Genomic DNA, 16,602 nt, shown 5'->3' with positions numbered 1-16,602 from the left:
CACAGTGCACAGACCCGCCTATGTGCACAGTGTGCCAATGAGCTACTCCTCTTGGAGCCAGGAAGGTTGGCTGAGTCCAGAGAAATGGAATAGGGTTCCCTTTCTATTCCCAACATTGCCTCTTGAGTCTGCTACCTCAGGACCTCCTTCCCAGGCTCCTGATAAGGACACTGTGCACCTTACCTTTTGAGTACTGGTGGTAGGCAGTCACTGCCATTGCCTCAGACATGTTGTGTAGCCTCATTTCAACCCCAGAGCTGTCCCCAAAATCCATCATTAGACAAACAGCCTTTCCAGAAGCCATGTGCACACGGAATCCCAGATTTGGAGGTGCCCAGGTTTCCATTTCCAGGAAGCAATCGATAACGGGGTTCATGGAGTCATCAGGATTTGGAGCTAGGAGAGCCACAGGAGGACACTGAGTAGGGAGATAGAAGCTCTCAGGACCAGGCTGCGATGCTGTGAGGCTGGGGGTCTGAGAAGTACCAGGTGGAAGGTCATGGGAGCTGTGGGAGAGAGAGAGGCTTCAGATTTCATGATAGTGGACAACATCACCAGATGAGGTGGGAAGGCAGAAGCCAAGCAGCCTGTCCTAGGCCCAGCCAACTAGAAGCCAAGTCTGAGAAACCTGATGAAAGGCTTCACTTCCACTGGTTCTCAGAGCGGGGTCACAGGGCCAGCAGCATCAGCATCACCTGGGCCCTTGTGAGACATGCAAATTCTTGATCCACCCCAGACCCACTGGGTCAGAAACTGGGGTGGGGACAGCAAGCCCCCAGGTGACTCTGAGGTCAGCAAAAATTTGGGAGTCACTGCTCTAGCTACATTAATAATAATAATAATAAAATGTGAGTTTCTTTCGTCACTGATTTAATGTACATGAAAGATGGTATCTCCCACAAGTCACTACCTCCTGTGTTTTTGCAAAAAGCTCCACGTGAGGGTGGGTCCATCCTTTCTACGTTTCTTCCTAGTTTCTCGTGCTGCAAATCTGTTGGGGAGTTGGGAATAGTTTAGGATACTCGAGCTTCAGCTTCCAATCACACAAGACTTTCATGATGATCATTTCCGTGTTAAAAGCTGGTCTTGAGTGAAGCTATGGTATTGGTACCATTACGTAGCTGGCAGTATAAATGAAAGATTAAAGAAAGCAGGAAAAGAAAGATCATGGAGCTAGAAATGGCTTAAGTATCTAAATAGTCAATTCTCATGCTCCCCTGTATTTTTTTCCTCTCCCAGTGTGCTGTTCACGTCCTGTTAAAAATACACACAGTCAGACAAAGCCTCAGTCTCGGTTTGTGATTGATGGGAAGCATAAAGGCAACCAACTGATATGGGTCTCTGATGGCAAACAGTGGCCAGTTGCATCTACAGCATGGTGACTTGAAAATCATTGGACTCAACTGCAAGTATAATTAAAGCAAACACTGAAGACACTAAAATCACCAATAGATTGGGTATGGCTCCAGACTGGGGACAGAGAAGTGGTGCCGGCCTCTACAACTCCTTCACCTTACCTTCTGGGAGAAGTGGGAAAATGGGAAACCGGCCACAGAGATACTCACTGGGTGCTGGTTTGAATGGGTCTGGCCGCCTTGGTGGGGGTCTCCATTGTGACAGTCCCAGGAAGGAGCCCTGAGGCCAAATCCTCCGCACAGCACAGCAGTCTCAGGACAAAGCAGGAAGCCTCCATCTTCAGGCTGCAGGGAGCTGCTGCAGAAGAGGTGCCCTGGACCTTAAAAGTTTAAGAACAGCTCAGGGTTTATTGAATGGCCTCATCTGGCATGAGTACTTGATGTCCTCCATGCTGCTGAGGTCTCTGCTACTGGGTGGGTGACCACAAATTGGCCCCGTGCATTGGTGCTTTCTCGAGAGTGGTAGGAGTCATGCTTTCTGGCATACTAGCCAAGACAGTGCCCAGGTGGCACCAGATAGAACTGTGAGGCATGTGTTATCAGGAATGTCAGGGCTGCTTAGTATCAGAAATTCATGTCACCCCCTCAGCTAAGCCAACAGAAAATTAGCAATTTCATAAGGTCATCTATAATTCTATAAGGTTGTTAGCTGAGGGATGATGCTCTTGCAGACGGCAAAAACGTAAAGTCCGTTTTCCCTTACTGTGGTGACAAATTTTATGATTCCTTTCAACTGCCTGAGCAGTATCCAAATGACGTAGAAAGGCAAAATAGGGTTCGCTGACAAACTCTGAGGCTGCCTACATACGGGTGAGCCTCCCAGACACATTAAATTCAGCGGCAGGGGTCAGCCACCAACCTGGAGGAGGCCGGAGGACGTGCTGCCTGTGGTCCCAGCAGCACACAGCCTCCTGTGATGGAACCTGGGTCCACTGCTGCTCCAGGCACTTGCGATTATAACGAACGGTTTGTGGGGAATGCTGTATGGGAAGGAAAGTGCAAAAAGAAAAGGAAACTCGGTCGTGTTGCAGTCACACACCTGGCTCATTTGATTACGAATCACGCCTTTCCCCGGGCTTTGCTGGAAATTCCCTCGCTGTGACCGCAGGCCCATTCCTGGGAGTCAGGCCCAGGCTGTCCAGGGGCACATGATATGGTTTGAAGCCAAACCAGTGGGGCTCCTGCAGGCACTCGAGGGAGAGGTCTTAGGTAGAGTGGAGCTTATTTAAAGCCATTTACTAAAATCCACACCCACCTAGGACACTGCTTCAGACAGTTCGCCCAAAGGGGTGAGTCACGTTTAAAACGTGCTCTGTCTGCCCTGTGGGGCCTGGACTCGGCTGGAATACACTACAGTGCGGTGACTGAGGGGCGCTGTGGGAGGCCTGGTGGTAACTGCCTGCCTATGCCCAGTGCAGTCAAAGCCTGGCAGGGAGGCAGGGCTTGGGAATGGGACTCGAGGGCGCTGCCTCCAGCAGGTAGGGACAAGAGCCCGTTAGCGGGTTATCTTCATGTCCCCCTGTCACAGGATTCTGTTTTCACCTGTCATCACCACCTCATGCCGCTGATGAGCCCCAGTGAGGCCTGAGGAGGGAGTGAGGCACAGCGGGTTCCTTTCTGGGCTGCAGCTCTAGGCTCCTCCTCTGGCAAGACCAGCCTGACGCCCAGCCTCTCTCCCCCAACATGGCTCCAGTGAGGTGAGTGTCTCTGTCTCAGGCTGTGGCAAGGCCTGGCCAGCACCAGCCCTGCATGAGAAAAATCCAGGACGATATTCCTAATGCCCGCAGCCGACTGGCTCCGGGCTTGCTCTGCTCTGCATGTGGTGTGGGCATGCTGTGGGACACAGGCCCTGGGTCAGAGGCTCTGGAGCTTAGTCCCCACCTACACAAGAGTCATCATCCTAGTGCCTCAGCTGAGGCTCACTGTCAGCATCTGTTAGCACAGAGCTCAGAGAACAGATCTACCCCAGCGAAGAGTAAACTATTACATGTTGAGAAAGAAAGAAAACATTTTATCTGAGGAATGCAAGCCCCTTTAAATGATCAGGCCCAGAGAGGCATTAAAACACGACAGCAGTCATGTCTCACTCCACTTGAGCTAAATAATGACCTCTCGAAGCCACTTACTATGTGGGCTCTAAACTGACAGATGCCAAGTAGCCATAAAATGCCATCCACCTTATAGTTCAACAATGTATAGCCAATCACTGACCAATGCTATTTATGCAAACCAATCAGAATTCCTAAGGAACAGCTTCTGTCATTGCCCCCTCTCCTGAGTCGTCATTTTTTCTTTAAAACTGGAGCCTCTCATTTGTTCTCCAAAGCACTTCCCTGTTTCCCATGCTGCAGTTCTCAACCTTGGCCCAAATAAACTCCCTATTTATTAACTTTGCCTCAGTTTCTTTCTTTAGGTCAACAATGTGGACTGCACTTAATCTCAAACGCAATGCAACATCCTGGGCCTGGGACACTCACAGTGACCACCATGCCACTGCCTGGGCCCCATTTGTCCCCAGCCCTCTCTTCACCATGATCAGCCTTCGAGTATAGAGTACCTGTGACATAACTAACTCCATCTTTGAAAAAGGGTCCATTTGTTTTCATAGGGCACCCTGCCAACAAGAAAATGTTCTGTTTAATAAACAAATAAAAAAATAAAGACTGCATCCAACCAGATAAGCACACGAGCACACTCTTCCACCCTTGATTCTCATCGGAGGACCCTGTGATCATACAAGATTAGGCTGATGGCTCCAAATGGCCATCTTCGCTGCCACGTTCTTGCAGTCACTTGTGATGAGAGCCTGGCATCTGCTGCCAGAGGCTCTGCTACCTTCGAGGTTTTCTTGTAAGACTGATGAACATGCGGCCCAGACTGAGACTCCTTTTGTCTCTTGGCTCGCCATGGACTGGTTCATTCAGGCTTTCTCCTGTCTCTTTTTCTTCCTGATGTTAAATGTTACTTTGTTTGCTGTGGAATGTTTAGGCTATAACACTTATAAGCCAATTAAGTATTAGTATGGCTTGCAAACGCTGACCGACTTGTGGAGTGGCTTTACCCTGTGTGCCTGCGGTTCTGACTGCCAAGGGAGCAGTGAACGGGAAGTCCTCCTTAGAAGCTCCATGTAGCTCGTGGCTTTAGTGACTGAATCACAATCAATAAAAGCCTGACATTGCGGAAAGACACAAACACACATGGACCTGGTTATCTTTAATCCTGCACGACTCATGACGTGTCAGCTCTGGGGCTTGTGGTGCGGGGGCTCACATGCTATCCACTCCGTCAGTCGAAGCCTGCTTCTAGGCACTTTCAATGTCAACCCGGATGGTCTGTCCTCCCAGAGGGACATCTGAAGTCACTCCGGCTGTTCCTAATGTGACATATTCATCATCCTAGTCACTTGCTTCCTAATTTGGCCTTTATATTCCTTTAGTTCTTAGTCATTTTCTTTAGGAAAGCAACAACAAAAATGACAACAACAAACCTGCATGTCTTAGCTGAGTCCTGGGAGAAAAGAAAAGGGCAATCGCGTCTGTCCAGGTTAAGTGTAAAGGGCCTCAGAACAGGGATGGCTTGGGGGTGGGGGGACTGTGCTCAGACCTCAGGAGACAGACACAGGCGTACCCCGACCAGGCTTCACTCTGCTCACAGCTAGGAAGGTCTTCTGTTGCTAGGAAGGAAGACCTTTTCCTTCTAAGCAAGCACACAGGCCAGAGGTTTGCTCACCCAAGCACTTCGGGTTTGTGACCAGTGAGGGCCCGAGCCAGACTGCCGCAGCTAAGCAGAAGGTGAGATGTGGAGCCAACGAGCTCCCGCACAGGGAGACCCCATCCTGATCTTGTTCACCAGGCGTATTCGCAGGCCCTGCCTGCATTGCCAGGCCTCAGCACAGAGACAAGAATAACATTCCTGTGGTGGCTGATTCCAGTTGAAGATTTCTCTCTAATTGAACAGTTACTTACACCTTAGCTAAGTCTTGAAATAACGTCTCAAAAACAAGTTGCGAAATTCTTCATGAGTTGACCCTAGCATTGGAGAAAATCGTTCTGCTCGAGCTGCAAAGAATAAATTTTCTTAACTGGGGCTTCAGGGGATGCGCCAGTCTACCCAGTAGAATCGAAACAAAGTAAGAATTTCACACAGAGATGCTCTACCCTGAAATGGGTGCTACACAGAGGCAGGACAACCACAGGGCCTCAGCCATCGAATTTCCGGGGGACGGACAGACACACAGACAAATCCGGTCATAGAAGGCAGGCTTATTGTTAGGAACAAGGATTCCAAAAAACAATAGCTCTGGGCCCACGCATCCAAGTGTCTGGTCACAAACCATCTAGGGGGTCCAATTCTCCCTAGTACTGCTGCCAGCAAAGTCTCTGAGACTGCAATGGCGGGGAACAGTCAGGTGTGCAGCGTGGGCTGCCCTCGCTGGTGGCTGCCACTGATTTTTCTTTTCCTAAATTTCCACCTAGCGGCTGAATCATGCATGTCCATGGGCACAGGTTGGACCTGGCCCTTGGTCTCCCAGGGCATGGTGTCCGCTTCATGCTCTGCCCTGCCCCCTGTTTTGTCAGGCTTGAGGATTTTACAAATGAATAAAAGCAGCAATATTATAGCAGCAGATCAAGAGTAAAGATTAGGTGGCTTGGAGGTAGACCAGAAAAGACTGTGATCAGTGTAGCTGTTCTTGGCACTGATGGGCCATTACCAGTCACTGCCTTTGAACGGTATCATGGAAGGGAAACTTGCATCAGTGAAAACGGTGGAACTGAAACAATAATGAGGAAAACAAAGAAACGTCTACATTTACCCATGTTTTTCCTTTAAGAGAGAAAAGTTACACGTGTTCTTTGTATGCTTAAATGTTTAATTTCCATTAGAAGGAGTAAAACCATCGATTTCAGGTACAGGGTGACATTAGAGAATCCAGAAGATGCCAACTGTTTTTAAAAAGTATGCCTACTTTAAATTTGGTATTGCCTGGTGCTATTGTGTTTTCTTAAGCTGTGGTTTAAAAAAAAATAACATAAAATGTACCATCTGAACCATCTGAAGGCACAGCTCCGTGGTGTTAAGTGTATGCATACGTACATGGTTGCGCCGTCCATTTTTAGGACTGTCCCATCCCACAGAAGTGAAGCTCTGTACCCATTAAACAATGCTCCGTTCCTCCCCCCTCAGCCCCTGGCAACCAACACCAGTGTCTATGAATGTGACTACTCCAGGAACCTCACACAAGTAGAATTACAAAGGATGTGTCTTTGTGACTGGCTTATCTCATGAAGCAGAATGTCTTCAAGGTTCACCAAATGCTGTTTTAAAATCTGTATGTTATGCACCATGAAATAACCAATCACCACCATGTCAAGTGCTTGTACCCAGCTAAGGCTCAGCATACTCCTTCCCAGAGTTCATAACAGACATGATGATGATTCTCGTACGAAATCACCTTCTATGGTTTCCAACATTCAAGAGTTTCTCATACTACCTGGTCTACTCCTGCAAATTAACTTCAGAACACCATTCATTTTTCCGTCAATTTAGGAGGTGCATTTGCTAGCCCACCCTCGGACCATGTAGGAAGGAGAGTGGAGTTTCACATCTGAGCAATTCTTTGTAAGTCCCATGTCATTTGCATGTTCAGAAAAGTAAGATTTTTGCCATGGTACATTGACATACCTATCAGCACTGTTATCACCGTCCAGAGGCGCCCATGTTTTTTCATTAATAACAGCCTGGGTTTTTTCATTAACAACACTTGACATTGCTTTACTAGTTGTTTTCCAAATGTTCTGTAAGGAAAAAAAAATAACAAAATAGCATGAGAGAGCTGTTTACGAAAACCCAGTACATTTGGGAAAGTAACACTACTTCATTAACAAAATAACAGTGGACCCCTGCTGTGTGCCAGGCACTAGAGAAGCAGCAGCGAGGAAAGCAGACCGTCATCCTCCCAGGGCTCGCTTTCTGCCAGAGGAAGCCAGAAAGCAAGCATGTAGCCATAATAGCACCTGCTGGTAGTTGTGGCTGCTGAAGAATGCAGCTGCAGGAGGCATTCGTGTGGGGCGGGGGTGGGTGCTCTTTTATACACAGGGTCAGAGGAGGCGGCTCTGTGTGATGGCATCTAAGCAGAGCTGGAAGAAAAGGAATGCAGAGTTGTGCCAAGGGCAGAGGCACAGCTGCCTCGTTGGAGGAGCAGCAGGAGGCTAGTGGGGCTGCAGGCACCAGGAGAGCACAGGAGGTGACCTCAGAGTCAGGGGAGCCCAAGTGGGGTCAGACTCAGGACCTGGAGTTTCATTCTGAATGAGATGGAGGGTTCTGAGCACAAGAGTGGCACACTCCAACCCACAGAAGCATCAGTGTGGTTGCAGTACTGGAAAAAGCCTGGCAGGCAGGAGTGGCAGCAGGGGAGCCACTCAGATGGCTATGAGGACGGCAGGCCTTGATTGTGGAGGGAAGGCAGAGGATGGACACCTCTGTGGCTAGGGTGGCCGGGCTGGCTGCTGGACTGGGAGCGGGATGGAGCCCAAGAGAGAACTCGGAGACAACTCCATGGGCTTGCTTGGCCTGAGCACACTGAGAGCTTAGGTGGGGCGGGGGCATTGGACAGCAGGTGAGGGGCGCTGGGAGCCCATCTTGGTTATGAGGCCTCTGTTGACCTTGTGTTGACCCGTGCAGCTCTCCTTGTGACAAAACCTTAATCCCTGTGGCACAGGGACATCAGGGAGGTGCCCATGGCACAGGAGGTGGGGGCACTTTTGGCCTATGGGAGGCTGGCTACCTCATTTCCTACACAAAAGGATGCCCATCCCCAGATTAAGCCCTGCTATGGACACGAGTACAGACAGCAGCCACCATCCTTCAGACTGAGGGCCCAGGGCCTCACTCTGGTTCTTGATAGAACAGTTACCAGAAGTAGCTCCAGCCAATTAAACAGTTAGTATAGGATAACCAATGGCCCTGCCCCTCTCTGGGACGTGTGCTCCCCATGCTGCAGGCCTTTTAAAGATTTGTAACTACAGGACATCAGGGGCTTCATCTCCCAGGAGAACAACGGAGGAAGGCGTCAAGAAGGCCAAGGTGGAAGCTGAAAGATGCCAGCTCACACCTGAGTGCATGCGCCTGGCACCTGCCCTTTTTCTATGACAAGAACAGGGGAACCTCCTGTGGCCTCCCAGAACAGGACCTGGGTAGATCCTGGCAGTTTCCTGAGGATGTGAAACCCAGGGGCTGAGGCAGCTGCATGTACCTGCAACCCCTAAAAGGCACAGTGAGCTAGTGAGCAGCATGGGAGACACAGAGTTTTGCAAGATACTATCCTATAACTATGCCAGTCAGCAAACTGCCCAGCACGTCCAGGCCCTGGTGTATGGCTCCAGGCGACCCTTGCCTGAGCCCACTGGGGCTGCAGAGAGCAAAGCAGCCAGAATGCAGCTTGGAAATGGGTCTCCCAGTCAACCAAAGCCAGAAAGCCCCCTAACTGCACATTTCACCAGGATCAAGGCCTTTGGGACATGACGATTAAATCCTAAAGGCAGTGATCTATGCCCAAAGCTGAGGGCCCAGGTGGCTGTACCTTGGAGTTACCTGGGTAGGGGGCGTTGAAGCACCAATGCCCTGAGCCACACTACAGCATACCACCATTAGAATCTTCAGAGGCAGGGCTTGTGTGCCGTTTTGTTTGGGTTCTTTGATTTTATTTTTAAGCTCCACAGGTGATTCTGCATAGCAGATCTGCACCAAGTGTTCAAGAGGCATGAGGCCTGTTTGCTCCCTTGTGTTTTTGGTGCGGGGGCACTAAAAATCTCAGTAAGTCACTGTATGTGGATATTTACACTGTATAATATGAGAAATGCAGGTAATATCACCTCCCCTCTAAAACACCTCTCCCCAACCTCCTGTTCTCAGAACCATCAGACATTCATCTTACTAAATATCCTTCCTTGGGAACCTAAAAATGCCTCCTTGAACTTTCATTGAACAAAGTGATGGCAGAGCACAGCAAAGCCCCCAAACACAAACATTGTGGGTTGAGATCAAGTTCATTTCGATATAAACTCCGATGGATGTGCTAAGGAGGGGGTGGTTTAATAACGCTGCCCTGCGTGAGGAATATTGAAAAATGAACCGCAAGAGAGTCTTTGCCAAGGACAACAGAGGTTCTGGGAGCTTCAAAGAGAACTGGCTTCTTTGAATTTGAACTAGACATGCACAACTCTGGGCTGTCTCTGCATGTCATTCTGGGTGAAAGCATGTCTCGCCCAGAAGTTTTCACTCTTCTCTTGGCCCCCACCCCCAGATGTGAGAATCACTCCTCTCATGCTTCTCCTCCATCTCCAGGGCATTGCCCAGGCCTTCAGACCCAAGCCCTGTTTAGCTACTCTGATAAACAGATGCAAGGGAATTCACATGTCTCCAGGTAGCCCAGTCTTAATTAACAGAGGTCTTCAAAGAGCTCCCTGAACTCCGAAAAATAAGCAGGGTTTCAGTGCTTTGGCTGCCGGAAGCCTTGTCTGTGCTGGAGCCACCTGGGGGCTGCTCGTACTCCCCATCTGGGGAGCAGCACCCACTCCCCTCCCCACTCCAGGGTAGCCCCCACTCCCCACCTGAGGGGCAGCCCCGACTCCCCACCTGGGAGCTACCCCCCTATTCCCCATCTGAGGGCTGTCTCCTACTCCTCTGGGCTGGGCTTGCCCTGTCTGCACTTCTTATCTGTGGAACTACACTCTGGAGCTGAATTAAGGCTTTGTAAGTTATATTTGCTTCATTGGCACAAACACACATGACAGGAAAACAATCCCTGATAAATTCCTGCTGAAACACGGAGGTGTTTTTTGAGCTGTACTGTACACGTATTGTGTTCAGGAAGAAAAGCCTGATTTCCCCAGATCCAGAAATACCTTCTCCCCGGAGGCCAGTGAGGATGGGCTCTGTGATTCCCGGTCTTCTGCCTTTCTGTTCAGAGCACACTGGGGACACCCACACTTCTCATCACTCATAAGAAGCACACGATTAGCACAGACCTCTAGGGAAAAAAAAACAAGCAAACAGATTCTGAAAACTGCAATGTGCTGGGAAGGTGAGAAAATAAAGCTGGAGAGGCCTTAGGTCATACACAAGGTCAAAGCCACCCCGGCCTAACAACGGGCTGATCATGAAGGTGCGTGTCCTTGGGCTGCTGTGTCCTGCGTTGTCTTGTCTATTTCCTTGCTTAAACAATGTCTTAGGTGTAGCCCACCCGAAGCAATACGAGGGAATGCACAATCACCAGCCACACTGATGATGAATGCCTGTTCCAGAAACACCCAGCGGTCTGGTCATAAAATGAGGGTCCAGGGTCCTGCTGAGGGGTGTGTAGGAGAGGGGGCAATACCATGGTTGGAAGGAGTGGTGGGGGAGCTGTTGGACAAACAGGAAGACCAATAAAGACACTCCAAAGTTTATAAGCAGGATGTTTCCACCGGGGCGGTCTGGCCTTGACGCTAGCATGGACCTGGCTGACGTTCACTCCTCCCATCTCTGGGGTCCAAAGGCCGGGCAGTGAGTAGGGCCAGTGCCCACCTAGCCGGAAGGCTGAGAGCCCTGCCACATCCCACGTCTGTGGGAACAGCTGGAACAGGATCTGTGCACAGCTGACAACTGTCAAAGCTGATGACGGGTCCACGAGTGTTTGTGATGCCATTCTCTCTATACATGCGGATGTTTGAAAATGTCCGTAATAAAAGTTCAAAGAAAATACTTCTGCTAGATCTGGCCCTGCACAGAGCCACTCTCAGCAAGAAGCCAGGCGACTGTCTTGGGTGCAAGAGCTGTTGTCGCTGAAGCCCCCACCCCTCTGCCCGTTGGGGAGGGCCCTCATCCCCAGGCAGGAGTGGAAGGACGTGGGGGTGGAGGGTGAAGAGGCGACTAGAGCACCATGCTGCTTTTCTCTCTGACCTGAGACCCCACAAAGAAACCTGTTTCTGTGTGGGCTCCCCCCTCTCTCTTATTCTGGCCAGCTTTGCTCAGGCTAGAAGGAACCCAAAGGCCTGCAGGCTGCCAAGAGCAGCAGGTTCTCCAGGGGCTCCAGGCCAGGGCTGGGCCATCCTCACAGGGGACGTGGCTTCCAATCCCTGCACCCCCAGCAGCGGTGCCGGCAGTCAGCTTTCCCCTAGCCTCCCAGGATACTCTCAAGTTTAGCCTAGGACAATATCCAATCCAGTTTTGACATTGTGAGTCAAAGCCACTATTTACTGTCAAGAGTTCAGTGTACTAATATCTTGGGATAATAAAAGCTGAGGAAAAATCAAAGGCCGTGTGCCCGAGGGTTCCCTAACATGTGACGTGTTACAAGTGCCATTGCGTGTCGTTGAGCACCCACACAGCCTGGATGCTCCAACTGGGGTATGAAGCAATTCCCTCAGCTAGACACGTCCGAGAGGAGGAAATATTTTAAAAATGTTTTGGGATAAGCTAGGATAGCCAAGTGACTCACATTTCTTTTTTTAAATGTCTTTTAATTTTTTTTATATACTTTAAGTTCTAGAGCATACGTGCAGAACGTGCAGGTTTGTTACATAGGTATGCATGTGCCACGATGCGACTCATATTTTTCTGAAACCAATTAGTCATCAAAGTCACTGTGCTCAAATTATCTGGGAAAAAAAAAAAAAAAAAAAGCAGACATATCCCTGAACAGAAAAAATTAGGTAAAAAATCATAAAAAAATACAAAATTACAAAATTGAATAAAGTATGTCACAAAGGGAGAAATAAACTAATGAGTGAAACTAATCCTGAAATTGGCCTAACTGTCCCACAGAACTGATATTCAAGGGTTTCTGAATAAACATGGAAATTGACTCTCCTAGTCTTAAAACTTGAAACTTAGCGTCCATCTCATCTGAGTTCCTCCCTCAGGAAACCAACCCAAGGAAGGGATTGAACTCACCAGACCCCTGCATCCCACCAGGCCCCTCCTTCCTCAGACTGCTTCCTCACCCCTCTCTAATTTTTGTTTCCTTGCCTTTTCTGCTATATAAATAAACAATGCAATTGGTGTTACATTGTGTCAACATCGATGCCAGGCACACACCTGCCTCCTGACACACACACACACACACACACATACACACACACACACGCTCCATTTAAATCTCCATTTAACTCTTTAGAAATTAAAAAATTTTTTTTAATTTTTATTTTTAAAAATTAGTTTCTCAGATCTAACAAATGTGTAGCCTAAGTTGAAAACTCAAAAATTCCTTCTACTTAAAGGAATACTGGCAATTATGTTTCAGGCAACACTTTAGAATTTTCATTTAAAAAATTAAAAAGCCCACACCTGTGGCCATGCAGACGCCTCCTGTAACCTAAGTATCCCCTTCACTGGGCACGGGGAGGCCCCACTGTAGTCTCAGTGGTTCTCGACGTGGGGCCCCCAGAGTTCCTCAGCCTCACCCCAGACTTCCTAAAGCAGAAAGTCAGGGGTGGGCCCCAGTGAAGAAGTTAAAACTATACCACCCTGGTATGTTGAGTATTTAAGTTAGAGGCCCTTGCAAAACAGTCGGTTTAAGGTTCCTCTGAGCTTCCTTCTGTTTCTTAAAAGCAGAAAATGAAATTCCCATGTGGAAGATGTCCTCTTTATACCAGGGAAATAAAGCAACATTCTCATGGCGGCCATGCCTCATTCCCTAATGCCTTACAGACCCACACTCCACCTCCAGGAGGGCTACAGCTGCACAGATGAAGACCCCAGCTCTTGTCAGTGCTCACAGGCATTTCACCACAAAAGGAAAGGCAGCAGGCATCCTGGAGACACCTAGGGAAAGAAAATAACCAGAGGAAAATGAAATTAAGTACAATCATTTAATCATAGCCATCCTGTGACCACTCTTCCATCCATATCCATATTTCTGCCACAGATTTATTAAGTACACAATTGGCTGCCATATGAACAAAAAACAACTTGCATCTATGGTTTTTCACTGCGCAATTCCCAAACTCAGGGTCTGTTTTGGAAGATTAGCTGAAATAGAGTTCCCATCTGACTACTAAAACAGCCTCCGAATAGACCCATCCCTCTTCCTGCTCCTTCCAGGGCTTCCTGCCCAGATGCATAGAGCTGACCTTACAGGGCAAGGCCTGGCATCCTCCTGGGCTCCTCTTCCTCCTCCTCTCTTCCTGCCTTACCGTCCCCATTCCTGCTGCTCACTTGCAGCCCTGAGAGCATGTTCTTCCAGCCTGTGGGGGTCTGGCATGCTGCAGAAAGGAACAGCATGAAACCCACGACCCTGGTGAGAGACCCCAGCACAGACGCAGAGAGTGCCCTGCATGGCGTCCTCTTCGTTCATCTCCACAACAGGTTTGAGAGGTTCTGTGCGGTTACTTTTTAAGATGCTGATATCATTTGGATATTTGTCCCTGTGCAAATCTCATGTTGAACTGTAATCCCTAATGCTACAGGAGAGGCCTGATGGGTGGTGTTTGGATCATGGGGGCAGATCTTTCATGGTTTGGTGCTGTCTTTGTGAGTTCTTCAAGATCCAGTCATTTAAAAGTGTGTGGCATCTCCTCCCTCCTCTTGCTCCTGCTGTCTCCATGTGGTGCACCTGCTCCCCCTTCATCTTCCACCATGATTGTAAGCGTCCTGAGGCTTCTCCAGTAGCAGATACAGCATTATGCTTCCTGTACAGCCTGCAGAACCATGAGCCAATTAAACCTCCTTTCTCAGTCTCAGGTAATTCTTTATAGCAATGCAAGAACAGCCTAATGCAGATGGGATCATGGAGGCCCGGCAAAACAAGTTAGCTCGGCAAAGCTCACAACATCAGTGAGAGGCAGAGCAAACATTTACACCTGGTTCTCAGCACACCCAAGGCCAATGCCAATTCTACGGCACCTTTCTTCAAAGCTCTCTAAGGGGGTGCCTCCAGAGTTCAAGCTGCAGCTGAAGTCAGCCCCGGAGCTCTGCCCCTTGGCACAGCTGGCGGCTTTCCCTCTGGACTCCCTAGGCCTTGACAGCTGTCTGCTGCTCTCATGTTTGTCAGCATAGATCTTCGCGGGTCATCATCTGGTCCCTGATCACTCCCCATCAGGCTGCAGCTCCTTGGGTCCTGAGGTATCTGTGTCTGGCACCAGCCGACTTCAGAAAGATCAAGTACAGCGAGTGAAATGGTCCTGAACTAAGGTGCGGGATTTCTGGGTTCTGGTCTTGACTCAGCTGGAAATGGATGGTGTGATTTGGGTTTTTCCTCCATGCCCATTCCCAGCAACAGGGCAATGGGAACCACTGCCAAGTTCCCAGCTCCATGTAGGCTGCTGTGCCAAGGAGAAGGGCAGGCTCTATCTCCATCTCTTCTAGACACTTGCCTCTCTGTGTCAGTCTCCTTCTCTGTATGACGGGAATGACACAGACCTGATTCATGGGGCTGCTGCCAGGACTGTCACTCCAGAAAGGGCCACCCTGTATTAGATAAATGCTTGGTAACCAGCTGCTAAGGGTGTTTGCCTTGTTCTTAGATGCTGGGTTCTACCTTTCCCTTGAAAAAAATGCATTCAGCTCTAAAACTGTCTCTTTTTTTTTAACCTGTTTTGGAAGTCTATAAAGCCTAGAGGATATCATTTTATCTTAAACAAGGTTTCTACAAAGATAAAACTGGATTCACTCAAGTTTTACAAGCCTGGTTCTTGATGACCAAGAAGCCGCCACCAGAGGGCAGACGAGGACACTATTTATAGTTGAGGAAAGTTTTGGGGAGGTGCAAAAAGATGAAGATGGTCTCTAAGTCAAAGGCCTCAAACTGTTGAATAATTCCAAGGATTTCCTTGTCTACTCTCAACTATGCTTGTCTTCCAAAGGCCAGAGAAATGAGAAAATGAAAAAAAAAATAGAAAAGCGGACAGCTTTGGAATCATACAGATCAGACCAGATCAGACCTAGGGGATTTCTGCAATTATCTGGAGGGAAATAAAATTGAGGAAAGGACCAACCTAATCTCTGTCCACCACATGCGCCCCACAGCCCACGGCTACAAGACTGCCCACCACTCCGGGGCCCACACAAAGTGAGACAGCCCTGGCACCCACCAAGTTCCAAGACGCTCCCTGACGCCCCACAATGGGGTAACTTCCAAGTGCTACACACAGAAAACACCAGCCCTGATTCCTGGCACATAGTTGGCTCTTGAGAAGTAGCTTTCTGCCTCAGACGGTGAGAAGCACATCCCCAGCAGGTGTGTCCTCCACTCACAGAAGGGCCAAGGACGACGTTGCAAAGCTCATTTTCCTTGAGATGTCAGAAATCTTTTCAAATAAAAAAATGGGAAGGGGAGATGATTTAAATACAAGGGAGGCTCCTTTTCCTGGTGTTGTGAGGGGGCAGGCCCCCAGGCCCTGGCACAGAATCAGCAGCATTTTCACAGAGGTACCTGGCTTCCTCTTAGTTAAATTAACTGTGACTGTTGGGGAACAGGATGAGACTGATGGCTCAAACATAGGCTCTGAGGCGTCATGTGCCTTAAGGGAACTAGTTGAGTCATTTGTTTGAATTACACCACAGATCTCTTAGGATCCCTTAAGAGTGAGTGTTTTTTGGGGCCTATTGGGGGGTGGAGGGCAAGGGGACGGAGAGCATTAGGACAAATAACTAATGCATACGGGGCTTATAACCTAGATGACGGGTTGATAGGTGGAACAAACCACCATACACATGTATACCTATGTAACAAACCTGCACGTTCTGCACATGTCACAGAACTTAAAGTGAACATAAAATAAAATATTTAAAAGGTGTTTTTGAGCAGCTGGAAGATGAGAGCATTGGAGCTGAAGTCTTATCTTGAACCATTTCACCCACTCTGGCAAGGGGCTCCTGGTGACAAAGGCAGGGGTAGGCAGGGCTGGAGCAGGTTCTGGGGCTGGTCCACCTCAGCGCACCAGGCGCAGACACTTCCTCGTCAGCAGGTCAGGATGAAGAAGGACACTTTGCTGACCAACCTCAACAAATGAAATACTGACGAGCTGGAAGCTGCAGAGACATCATATTCAAACAGATTTAAAGTGAACTAGGCAGGGAAGCAGGAAAATGATGGTCTTTCTTGGTGTTCAACACTGGGCTCTGACATCAGGCCCTCAGATGGAAATCACCTTGGCCAGGCATTTGTGTCATGATGGCTTTTCTTTTTTCTTCTTTTTTTTTTTTTTTT

General features: G+C 48.9%; 1 protein-coding gene across 1 annotated transcript in view; it reads right to left on the bottom strand.

The window, feature by feature from the left end:
• PKD1L1 (polycystin 1 like 1, transient receptor potential channel interacting) overlaps positions 1-16,602 on the bottom strand; it is a 182,645-nt gene that overhangs the window by 149,361 nt on the left and 16,682 nt on the right. The window contains exons 3-8 of the mRNA XM_037728604.1: positions 13,102-13,217; positions 10,319-10,443; positions 7,098-7,210; positions 2,275-2,395; positions 1,566-1,735; positions 184-506 (exon numbers count right to left, since the gene is read on the bottom strand). Coding sequence (XP_037584532.1) covers positions 184-506; positions 1,566-1,735; positions 2,275-2,395; positions 7,098-7,210; positions 10,319-10,417 — 826 coding nt within the window. The 5' untranslated portion in view covers positions 10,418-10,443; positions 13,102-13,217. The remainder of the gene's footprint in view (positions 1-183; positions 507-1,565; positions 1,736-2,274; positions 2,396-7,097; positions 7,211-10,318; positions 10,444-13,101; positions 13,218-16,602) is intronic.

The sequence above is a fragment of the Cebus imitator genome, unplaced genomic scaffold (assembly GCF_001604975.1).
Source record: "Cebus imitator isolate Cc_AM_T3 unplaced genomic scaffold, Cebus_imitator-1.0 Scaffold272, whole genome shotgun sequence".
Classification (NCBI taxonomy): domain Eukaryota; kingdom Metazoa; phylum Chordata; class Mammalia; order Primates; family Cebidae; genus Cebus; species Cebus imitator.
The sequence above is the reverse complement of the archived record's forward strand: the minus strand, read 5'-3'. Positions and strand labels throughout refer to the sequence as shown.